The sequence below is a fragment of the Sipha flava genome, unplaced genomic scaffold (genome assembly GCF_003268045.1).
Source record: "Sipha flava isolate LNK unplaced genomic scaffold, YSA_version1 42_pilon_pilon, whole genome shotgun sequence".
NCBI classification, from domain to species: Eukaryota; Metazoa; Arthropoda; class Insecta; order Hemiptera; family Aphididae; genus Sipha; species Sipha flava.
Window position 1 is genome coordinate 441439 of NW_020273159.1, and position 13118 is coordinate 454556.

At 28.3% G+C, this 13118-nt stretch overlaps 1 protein-coding gene across 1 annotated transcript; it reads left to right on the forward strand.

Moving 5' to 3' along the window:
- The first annotated feature begins 468 nt into the window (after positions 1 to 468).
- Positions 469 to 7329, forward strand: LOC112689132 (cullin-3-B-like). The gene is made up of 4 exons (XM_025562667.1): positions 469 to 704; positions 800 to 853; positions 942 to 3440; positions 6375 to 7329. The coding sequence occupies exon 3, from the start codon at positions 979 to 981 to the stop codon at positions 3358 to 3360; it is 2382 nt and encodes a 793-aa protein (XP_025418452.1). The 5' UTR covers positions 469 to 704; positions 800 to 853; positions 942 to 978; the 3' UTR covers positions 3361 to 3440; positions 6375 to 7329.
- Positions 7330 to 13118: the final 5789 nt, after the last annotated feature.

Genomic DNA, 13118 nt, shown 5'->3' on the forward strand with positions numbered 1-13118 from the left:
TTAATTTTTACAATGACTAAAATTGTTGAACGTGAATAAGAAAATCGCCTAATAATAACTGGACACCAACGTCGGCACGGTACGCAAATTATGTTAAGGAATGTTTAAAAATTGCCCGTTGAGCGAATGCGATGTATGGAATGTTTATGCCCCGCGCCCTCTCCGAAAAAAACAATCACGCCACGGAGTACTGAGGACTTCGAAACGAGCATTGGCAATCGTGTGAGTGCAAAGAAAAGGTTCGTACCAGTGGGATTGTGCGGAGCACCTGGCCAGTGTTATTTAAACGTTTGCCGTTCGGTTTGTTTCGATCGCGCACCCTTAAAAACGGTACACTCAGCGTAGCTACGAAAATATATTTTGAATTCCGCCACTGTTTTCATGGCACAAAAACCCACGGATCGGTGATAACCAAACATAACCTAAGGAGTAACTAAAATCGTGTTAGAAAAAAAAAAGAAATAACATTTCACCAGTGACTGATAATGGCGTATTTTGAAACATTATTATTGTCAATTTGGGTACATTAATTTTATATCTTTTGTGAAAGTCCTCTGCGCTCTATGTTTTTGGGTCGGCAGCCGTGGATAATTCAGAAACCGATCAAATTTAAAGTTTATCACGAATTCGAGAAACGATCACCGCATATCGATAGGACATATAGTATTTTACTGCGGACTTGCAATAAATTTGTGGCCGAACAGGTATAGTTCCATTGTTATGGTAATATTGAAAAATTAATAATAATTACGTACAAAAGATTGATATTAATTAATAATTTTTTTTTTTTACCAATCAGTTCTTCTCTATCACGTTGTTGTCACTGCGCTCTCTTGACGTCCTCCTAGATCAAGTACGGAGCACGATTATTCTACTTTAATATCCCATTGTCCGGTGAATCGATAACATGTTTAATACGATAGATCGTTTTAATTTGACAGACGACCGTCGTGTATCAATGGTATCTGCGTGCCTGCAATGAGTAGTGATCCCTTGGGACGAAGACGCACAAGCATAATGAATAGTACGGTGCCCAAGAAGAGGGGTAATATGCGTGTGAAGGCATTCCCGTCTCGCACCGACGAGAAGTTTGTGGACAATACTTGGGCGATGCTGAAGAATGCCATACAGGAGATACACAAGAAGAATAATTCTTGTCTGAGCTTTGAAGAGTTGTATCGCAATGCATATACAATGATATTGTTGAAACATGGCGAACGTCTGTATAACGGTATGAGAGAAACTGTTTCTGCACACTTGGAAACTAAAGTCCGTGAAGACGTTCTCAGTGCTCTAAATAACAATTTCCTTCAGACTCTTGATGAGTGTTGGAGAGATCATCAGACGTCAATGGTCATGATACGTGATATACTTATGTACATGGACAAAGTTTATGTGAAAAACAATGAAGTTGATAGTGTTTACAACCTTGGTCTGGTCCTATTTCGTGATATTATAGTTCGCCATGATCGTATAAGAGATCATTTACGTGAAACATTATTAAGTATGGTAATGAAAGAAAGGAATGGTGAAGTGATAGATCGAATTGCATTGAAGAATGCTTGTCAAATGCTTATGATTTTAGGAATACAAAATAGAACTGTTTATCAAGAAGATTTTGAACGCCCATTTCTTGCTCAGTCTAGCGAATTCTACAATGTTGAAAGTCAGATGCTTTTGGCCGAAAATAGCGCTTCCATATATATAAAAAAAGCTGAATCTCGAATAAACGAAGAAGCTGAACGAGCTAAAAATTACCTTGATGTATCTACTGAACCCCGTATAATCCAAGTAGTAGAGGAAGAGCTAATCAAAAAACATATGAAGACCATAGTTGAAATGGAAAACTCTGGATTTGTTTTCATGTTAAAGAACCAAAGAACTCAAGATCTTGCTTGTATGTATAAACTTCTAAGTAATCTATCAGATGGTCTGAAAACTATGTCAGACTGCTTAAGTAAGTATTTACGAGAAGAAGGCCGGTCACTAGTTAAAGAAGACGAGACTGATTTAAATCCCGTCACTTATGTACAAAGCTTACTAGATCTCAAAGATAAACTTGATTATTTTTTATATAATTCATTTGGAAGTGATAAAATTTTTAAACAAACTATTTCTTCAGATTTTGAACATTTTTTAAACCTCAATCAAAAGTCTCCTGAGTACATGTCATTATTTATTGATGACAAATTGAGAAAAGGAGTACGTGGTATTGATGAAAATGATCTAGAACCTGTGCTTGATAAAGCCATGGTTTTGTTCAGATTTCTTCAGGACAAAGATGTTTTTGAAACGTACTACAAACAACATTTAGCCAAAAGACTATTGTTAAATAAGTCTGTGAGTGATGATAATGAGAAAAATATGATCTCAAAATTAAAAACTGAATGTGGATGTCAATTTACTTCTAAACTTGAAGGTATGTTTAAAGACATGTCTCTATCAAACACTGTAATGGATTCATTTAAACAGTACATGGCCAATTTACCATCATCGAATTGCAATAATATTGATTTATCAGTTCGTGTTCTGACAACTGGTTTTTGGCCGTTACCAACCACTACTCCAAAGTGTAATGTACCCAGCATAGCACGTTTGGCATATGAAGAATTTAGAACTTTTTATTTAGGTAAACACAATGGACGACAACTTCGTCTCCAACCACAGTTAGGTTCAGCTGATATAACTGCTATTTTTAATGACTATCGTAGAGAAAATAGTTCAACATCTGTGATAAGCTCAAATGGCAGTGGTAGTACTGTTGTATCAACATCTTCCAATTCTGGCACTAGTTTAAACCATGTTAATTCACCTGTGCGTAAACATCTTTTTCAAGTAACAACCTATCAAATGGCAATTTTAATGCTGTTTAACACTTATGAAAAGATCACCATGGAAATGATAATGAATGAAACAGACATTAATGAAAAAGATCTAACCAGAGCATTACAATCATTAGCAATGGGAAAACCTTCTCAGAGGGTATTATTAAAAAGTCCCAAAACTAAAGAAATCGAATCTCATCATGAGTTTTCCATCAACGAATCTTATACCTCTAAATTATATCGTGTTAAAATTCAGTCAATTACTACCAAAGGAGAAAACGAGCCAGAGCGACGCAAAACAAAGGATAAGGTAGAAGAAGATCGAAAACATGAAATTGAAGCTGCACTTGTACGCATTATGAAAGCTCGTAAAAGGTTAACACACAATACACTTATTATGGAAGTAACCGAGCAATTGAGATCTAGATTTATGCCATCACCTGTTCTCATTAAGAAACGTATCGAGTGCCTAATCGAAAGAGAATATTTAGCACGTACACCAGAAGACCGAAATACTTACAATTATGTCGCATAAATACGATGTTGTACCACCATCTATATAAAAATGTATATATATATATATATATATGAATTGTATATATACATTAAACTAAGGTAAATATTTTAACCGTGATTTTTTTATAGAAGAGTTTAATTTGTGAAATATCTTTATATGGTATGTTATAATAATATTCGAACACATAATATATAACAATCATATAATATATTACTTATATTCATAAATAGCTATTTGCGATTAATTATTGATAATAATGTGCAAATAAAATTTAAATTTTACATATCCATTATAAATAGATAGATAATATCTTACAATATATCTACTCTTTAATTTAAATTAAATGGTAAAAATTTACTTGCATATTACTTAAGTGGTTGCATCTTCCTAATGTAATGATCTTAAATCTTTTATGTACTTTATTTTCACTATAAATAACTTACTCGTTGTTAAAACACTTACCTAATAATTACGCTTTTAGTATTATGTTGTATATTTACAAGAAATTTAAATATACATATCCTATTATTTTATAAAAATCTGAAAATATTTCTTTATTAAATGTATGCACTATACAATGCATGTTTTTAATTGAAGGTATTTTATTTTGAATATAAAATGTTATTTAAAGATAAAATCTATTCCATAAAATTTTAACTAAGAAAAAAAAATTAAATGTATAATAACAAAGAGAATTTAATTTAGAATCAATCATACGTATCATGCATTAGAATCTATTTTTATATTTTTAAAGAAGTAGTGGTACTGGATTGAGTCTGATGTAACTAAAAACGAGTAAAATTCATTTATTTTAGGTAAATAATTTTGATGTGTATAAACTTTATGTATCATTTCCAACCAAATTACAATTGAAATGCTCTATCATGTATTCAAATAATATAATATTTATTTTTTATTTTTTAAAGTTATGTTGATGAATTAACTTTAAATGTATTGTATATAATTTATACATTACTTTATTTTTATATTTTATAGAATGTAGTATATAATACTTATTAATTAATTCAATCAAAAGTTATAATTAGTTCAATAGTAATTCTATGAACTTACAGTATATTTATTATTAACTGTAGTATATACAATGCAATTTAACTTCCAAAGATTACTCATTAATATTATATCAGTGATATGACTAAAGGGCTAAAAAAAGCCCTTTCCTTCAATTATGGTTTGTATTGATGATCTTCCTTATAAAGTATGGTATGTGACAATACTTTTCCTTAATCAACTTATAATATTAATGTAAATATATTATAAGTATGACAGTACAAATATTAGGTTAGTATTTAATTTTTATTGTTATCTGAATTCATTGCCAAAAATAAAATAATAATTTATATCAGCTTATTTCCCTTGTGATGTAAATATATAGTGAAATATAATAATTTTTGTAATCAATAATTTTTCACAGCTATCCCCTTCATAATTTACCAAGAGTCTCTATTAAATAATATATATTGTTTTTCATTCATTAAAGTTATATCAAAAATATTTATGGATAAAGTAATTTATTATTGTCCTCTATAAATATGCTTGAAAATCTTAAGTATTTTGTTACATATTATTATATAATAGCATTGGGGTATCTAAGTATTGTGCAAACCATACAATATTTACTATACACAACTAAAATATTTTTGATAGATTTTTTTATAAAATATTGGTATCGTAGGCATAAATAATTGTTAATAGTGTCACAAAAATTAATGATTAAACTATATAATATATTGTACTTTTATAAGCTTCAGCTCCATTTCTCTTCAGTCTCAAACGCTATTGGTGCCTATAATTGATTCATTTTAGTGTCATTATATAAGTAATATACAACATTTCTAATGAAACCACTTAGACTGCCCAATAAAATATAAATACAACATATAACATTAATTTTTTTCTGACAACAAACTGATATATTTACTTTAGTTTTTAAAAATGTGATATTTTTAATGTTTCATCAACATTTAATTTGACTTCTGAGTAGTAATAGTTTTTTTTTATGTTTTATTATTTATTTAAAAAAAGTTGTATGATGAATGTCAATAATCATGTAATTTTAATGGGTACTCAAAAATTTTAGTATGACTAATAAAAACAAAATCAAATACTAATATTAATATACTATAGCTCCAATGTTAAAAAGATTTATTGTTAAATTGGACGAACAATAAAACGCATAGTATTATGTTTATAAAAGCGTTTAACAAATTATGAACATTTAAAAAAACAATTAAGTAATATTTGTTTGATCATGTTTTGTTTATATGGTATTTTTTTTTTTTTTTTTAATTTTAAATACCTACCTTTAATTTTCATTATCTCCCGGGAATAATGTTAAAATGACGCCCTATCATAGACCAATAATTGAATACCCTTCCCTACAATTTTTATCTAATAATAATCATACAATCTTCTTATTGAGTTTTAAACATATTACTAATAACAAAGTTAAAAATATCAAACTAGTAATCAATAATAAATTATATAGGTACTACAAAAATGCCACCATTAACAATTTTTCGCCCAAGGATTAATCCTCGTCTTTTTCTCCTTAGTCCACACCTGGCCACACCAATCTGAAAGTGTAGAACACATTTTTTTTATTTATTTAAAAAGTCTCTCTGTCTTTATCTACATAACTAATATAATGTGTCGATATTCTTAATATTTGGCGTTTTCGCATTGTATTCAATTTGTATTACTGTAGAACTATTTCAAATATTATTTTAATTTTCTATTCTGGCGTACTCAAAGAAATATGTCAATTGTAAACAAAAATATAAACTATTTTTTTTTGTTTCAATAGATTTATTAATGTTACACAACACAAACGCAATTGTTTGGCTCCATATGAATCGTCCATGAACCTATATATTTAATATGATTTAAAACCTGACGCTTTCCAAGTGTATATATTAGTGCAATTTATTGCATTACTTTAGATATTTAATGAGTAATCCTTAAAATGTGTCCAAATTATTAATCTATAACTAGATTGTGATTTTTTTTCGCAGGTAACATTGATTTTTGAGAAAAACGAATACCCTCAAGTATGTTTAAACTGCAAGAAGAATACATCATCTTCAAAATTACTCATTTGGTTTTAATTTAATAAAGAATAAACCATTGATTTTACCAAGCGTATCTTTCAATAATTTATATTTTTATATACAATTTGTGTTAATGATTAAATTAGGGCGATACTTTATACTGCAAATGTAAATATGTGTATGTATATATGTATGAATGTAAATGTAATTTAATTGGAGTATTTAGTTTCCGGCTGTTATTTTATAGATATAATTGATTGATTCCACTCTGAAAGTTTGTTCAAATATTAAAATTTAAATTAACACGTGGATAGGACATTTTTAATCTTAGGTAGTATAAAATAATTAAACTCATTAGTACTTATGTAATACTGTTCGCGTTTATATACAGTATAATGTTGTCGAGTTCAGCTAAAGTGGCTAGTACAATTTTTTGAGAGATATTAATTTATCTATCTTTGTTAATTTGAATTCATTGTTATTTTACTCCTTGCAAAACAAAATTTCAATTTAATTACTACTCGAGTGTAGTTATATAAACTACACTCTTGCAAGAATTATAAATACCACCTGAAGTTCATAATTGGTCCATTAAATAAAAAATATACTATATACAGGTACATTACAAATATATATTAAAGGTACTTATAACCGCTAATATATTTCCAATAATTTATTATTATGAACTGATGTTCTTTCAAAAAAGGAGGACAATAATTATCTATATAAACCGATGTTATTATTAGAAATTAAGTTTGAAAAAAAAAAATTTTAATTGTTACATTTATATAAGTTTAATTCATAAATGTATATGTGTAAAGTGCGTTGTGTTTTTACATTTTAGAGGCAAACTGATATAATGTGTAGGTACCTACATGTTGAAATGTTAAATATATTATATTCAATCCTCCTGTTTGAAGCATATACGTTTACTTATAATGCATTATCAAGATATTATTATAAGGTGTATTGAATAGTTTTTAATTTATTATGTATTATAATATATATGTTTTTCGTCCAAACATATTTATGTTTTTAAGACGCACATATTTATTTCTTAATCTTTTGCCTTTATCCTCTGTCATTAGACAGCTCTTTATTTTAAACAGTTTGGATGACTTACCGGATCTACCATTATGATTATTTATGTTCTAACGATTTTGCACACTCCGAGTGTCCAAATTGTTGAATATATTTATATATTTTATAAAATAAAATAAACCTTTGTTGACTATACTGTTGAAATAGTATTATTTTGTTATTCTTGTGCGACAATGGGTTCTGTATGTTCCAAAAATATACAATAGTAGGGAAAAAACAATATTGAAAAATAAAAAATTAACGATAAGTCTAATTTTAATGGTAATTTTATTAATTATTTTTATCTACGGGTACGGATGACGAGGTCAATGTTTTTTTATTGTTTTGATTTTAATTGCATACGAAATAAGAAAAATCAAGAGAAATAATTGTAAGTAGGTATTTACTGCAGCGAACGAGTAGACCGATTATTCTTTTCGAGCCCACAGTCGATTCTATTATTCTGGTTCTACGGTACTTCAGTAGTGCTTAACGAATGCACAAGTATCTTCTCATTGTGTGTACACCTATAAACCGGCTACACCTTCATATCATTTTATTATTATTGTAATTATTATTATGTAACACACACATACATGCGGTGATGGAAGATTCGTTTTCCAGACAGACCTTGACAGTAGCCAGGATTTTTAAATGGAGGGGGCTAACCATTTTTTTGGATAAGTAAGTAAGAGAGGATATGAGAATTCACCCTTAACCCCCCCACCATCTACCACCTAGTTTCTAAACGTAATTCAAGCATTTTAGTATAGTTTTAAAAATATTTATTAACATATAATTTATAATAATAATTTTGGTTTCAGTGTTCAGTCACTTGCTCCACTCTGACAGCTGCATCCTCTTAGGCGAATTTCTGGCAAATTCAATTATTATTTCATTTTCATCGAATTGCTCTTTTTTATTTATATTAGCCATAGCTAACCCATTCAGTCTGTTTTCCGACATGGTGCTTCTTAAAAAAATTTTGAAGCGATTAAGTGCTGAAAAAGTTCTTTCCGGAGTGAAAGAGGTATCTGGTAACGTGGCGAATAATTGTAAAAGTATTTTAATGTTAGTTCGAAGATTGGTGCGATGAGAGAGTGAATCAAGAGCAGAATTCGGTTTTGGAATAGTATTTTGACTCCTTTGTTGCCTCCATATGAACAGGTCAGCTCTGATTGTAGATGAGGTATTACCATGGAGATCTTGGACATATATTTTAGCAGCTTTTATAATATTTTTATCGTCATACATATTTAAATTAGCCGGAATAAGTCCTTCAAGTGGCATAACATCAATAAGCCTTTGATTTAAAAGAGCATCCATTGATTCTATTAAATAGTCAAGATACATTATACATATAAACATAGCTCATGGAGGAGGCTATAGCCCCCTTAGCCCCCCCCCTTGGCTACGCTACTGACAGTAGCCACATGTGTTTCAACCGTATTACCCATATACATGTATAGGCGTAACTATGAGGGGAGGGCTTAACCCTTTAGATATTTCCATAGCCCTCCCAGATTAAAAATAATGAAACTCAGGATTTTGAAATCGAGATAAAATTTAATTATTTATGTTTATAATCTCAATAAGTAGGTACTTACACGAAATATCTTATTATTAATGCGAATTACTTCAAATTTTTTTTAAGAGGGGAATTATGAGGATTAGTCTTGTTAAAATTTGAATTAAACCTATAATAGTGAGTAATGAATGAATTAATTAATTAATGTAAATTAGTAGATGGTGCGTGGGGGTGCAAACTCCACAAGTGTTTGTAATCTTGGTACTTATAGGCCCCCTCCCCTCAAATGTAAGTTCTAGCTGCGTCTATAGGTCCATGTGTACTTATCATTAGTATTAAATAACATACCTCCATGGTAATTGTGCTACGTGAAGGAGGTATGCGTTTAGTGGCGGTGCCAGGATTTATCTTAAGTAGAGCCAATAGGAGGTCAACAATTATAAGGTAGGGCCACGAAAAATTAAATTTCAGCAAAAAAAAGGTAATATTAGTAAATATGAGCGATAACGGTCCAATGTGTGACCTACAAATGTTACTCGACCAATCGATAAGATTGTGTTGATCTACACATGTGTTGTTACCGCGGTTAATGTCGTTATGGGCATTTTATTTTATTTGTGGGAATATTATTTATATATTTTGGGACCGAGAAACTCTTACAAATTATTAAAAATTAAATAAAAATTGAAACGATATTATTTATTATAACGGTTATTTACTAAGCACACCCAAGCCCTCCCCCCCCAAATTGCGCCTATGTCCGGTGATCTAGTGGTGGTTGAGTCACCGAACCGTGTTACTTATTGTGAACTATAAACGAATACAGTTATTATTCATTAACTTTAGTGGCATGTCGTACTTGAATATTTCCAGAGACAAATGTAGTTTTCAATAATCAACCTCATAACCACTACCCATCTACGGGAGATCTTACTGAATAATAACTGGATATAAAAATCAATACAATGCAACTAAAAACTAGTATCTAATAACTAATAACACTCAAGGTCATAATAATAAACACCAAATTAAATGTATTTCTCGTTTATAGCACGTATTTGTTATCTAGTTGTTATATGTACATAATCGCTTTTGAAAAACGTTAAATTATTTTGAGACTTAATTTACTTACGCCCTTTTTATAGTAACTGCATTTTCCTATTATTCCGATTGAGGCACCCTGGCGTTCATAGGTAAAATGAGTCTTAATAAATTTTTCATTTTTCAATATTTCACGTACCTATCAAAATCTTGTAAAAAAGAAAAAAACTAATACATTTGTTATATTTATATTATATAAATATTGTGTACAAGAGTACCAATAAATAAACGAAAGCAAAGAGGTGCAATTGTTCAGCATGGCGTATTGTTTGTTACCGCTCTATTTTTTAAACGATATATCTTCGGAAATCGTATCAAATGAAAATATAATTTCCGTCCGAAAGGTTATTATATGACATTTACATTATATGCAAACAATTTTCATTATTTCTGTAATGTTCCATGATTTTACAGACATTTCCTTTTTTTTGGAAATTTCAAAAACAAGCCATTCCATATAAATATATTATATATTGTGTATTTTATTTGCATTATTATTTACCCATGCAAAATTAAAATAACGTGTACAGTTCATTATTTCTAGTATTTTATAACACAATATAAATGAAATATAATAACAAAAACATTATCATAAAGTAATTATTCAAATTTCAGTTTAAAAATGAGAACGTGAAAAGAAAATTTTATATTAATATACAAATCTAGGCTATAACAATAGACATAGTACTGTAATAGTTAGTTGGTATAATATATGGATGTTTAAAATTAACTTAACGGAATAAATTAAAATCATACAGCTGTTCAGTTAGTTTATTATTGATTTACTGTTTTATTTAGGTGAAATATGTGTAAAACATTGTTACGAGTACTGATATTAGTACTTTTGTTAAAAAAGTGTTCACGAATAATTGTTATATTATTTATCTGAGGTTTTAACAATTTAAATTACTAGCTTAGTAATATTAATTAAAATTAAAATTAACGCTTGCTACTATTACGTCTACTAATAATTTAATCGTATTTTTTAGTAATTTATTGCTGCTGTAAAATTAATTAAATAATTTAAATATACATGTTAATAAAATATTTTACTCCAAAAAACTTTACCTTTATATTAGTTTAAAAATTATAATGGTTTTTATAGGTAATGTAACTTTTACAAACCTGGTTATCCGGAGGATCTTCTCAATATTCGTTACGATAGGGCATAATAACAACCGGCCTAATAAGAAAAAAATGTTACTATAAAATAAAAGTAAACACTATATAAAAAAAATCCCATTAAAGAATCATCATTAATCATTAATTATTATTATTTTTGTGTGTATAATCAGTGACTATAAATTGATTAAATTACATTAAATGTCCTAATTTATATTTTTAATCTAATAATAAGTTTTTAATAATAAGTTTTCTGCACCAATATTATGCATGATTACAACAAATCGCACACAGGAATTTATATTTCAAAAAAAAAACAATTTTCAAAAAATCTCTTTACTTTTTAGGTTAATTTAACGAATAAATGATCGTGGCCTATTACAATATAACAGCGAACTACAATTACTATACCTATAGATAAACATGTAGATTTTGTTGTAATAGTATATTTTATGAACAAAAGTACGATGGAAGCTTAATATTAATACAGACATGTAATTTAGGTATTCAAAGAATATTTTGAATTAGTTACACTGAAAAATCGTAATTTCTTGGACGTATAATTATAAGAAAATTTTAACATAAAAAAAATATCAGTAGATACAACCATATATTTCTGTCATTTCAGCTTAAATCCAACAAGAACACCAATTATATCGCTTCTTGTGCATTTCATATATATATATATATATATATATATATATATAAATAAATATTTATATCTATTTTTATTTATTTTTCAGTTGTTTGCGAATTCATTACTCAATACAATTTTACATATGAGTGTGCATATTATACTACAAGTCTATAACTTTTATAAATGAGTTAATAATAATTATAAAATATATTTATTATTTCATTATTTATACATTAATAAAACCATATTTTATAGTATTATACTTAAAAATTTAACTTTTCGAGCCTTTATTTGAGCAAACTTGTTAATCACTTCTTCCAAATTTAATTACCGTGCCCGCCTATTCTCAATAGAAATATTTTCCAAACCACTAAGCCGTTCCTCTGCCATCATACTCCGTAAATCATTTTTTATTATTTTAAGTTTTGAGAACGATCGCTGTGCTGCTGCAACTATAATAGGTAACGTCAAATACAAAATCAAATCAGTACATATATCACAGTATATTGTTGTAAGCGGAAAATGTTCAATTAATAAAATATCTACAATTTCTTTTGTTGTTTTTGACTTGATCAATATTATACTCTTAAAACATGATCGAAAAGATAAAATCTGATGAACAAAATCTGGAGAAAAATCGTGGTCATACTTTTTTTGTAGTATTTCTGCTTCCTTGTATAGTTCCTCGTTATTTAGTTCAAATAATGAAATCGTTTATAAGGATTTCAAAAAGTGAGAAACGTAATTAAAAATTTGAAATCTACGTTCCATTTCGTCAATACTACGATTGAGTAAAATCGTATTACATTAAATATTACAATTAGTGTTACATTAAATAGTTTGACTTCAAATTTTTTTCCAATGATCTTAACATTTGGTCTTGACAAAGGTCATAAAAAAAAACTTTTTTTTTATGTATTTGGTTTCTATACGATATTTGTTATACACTATTATTTCGAAAGATTTGTAGTTTTTGTAAAAATTCCAAAAAAATTCTTCTCATAATTTTAAATGCACTTGTAAATGTTTGTAGCAGTCCTGTAGCTTTGTGAAGATCAATATCTCTCTGTTATAAAAATTGTGAGACACCATCCACTGTTCTCAATATAGTAATTACAAATACCAAAGTAAATATAAAGTTTAAAAAAAATAAACTTTTAAAACTTGTTACAAGTTGTTTAGTTTCTAAAATTTCGTTTTTATTTTTAGACAGTAATATTATTTTTGTAAAAACTTTTAA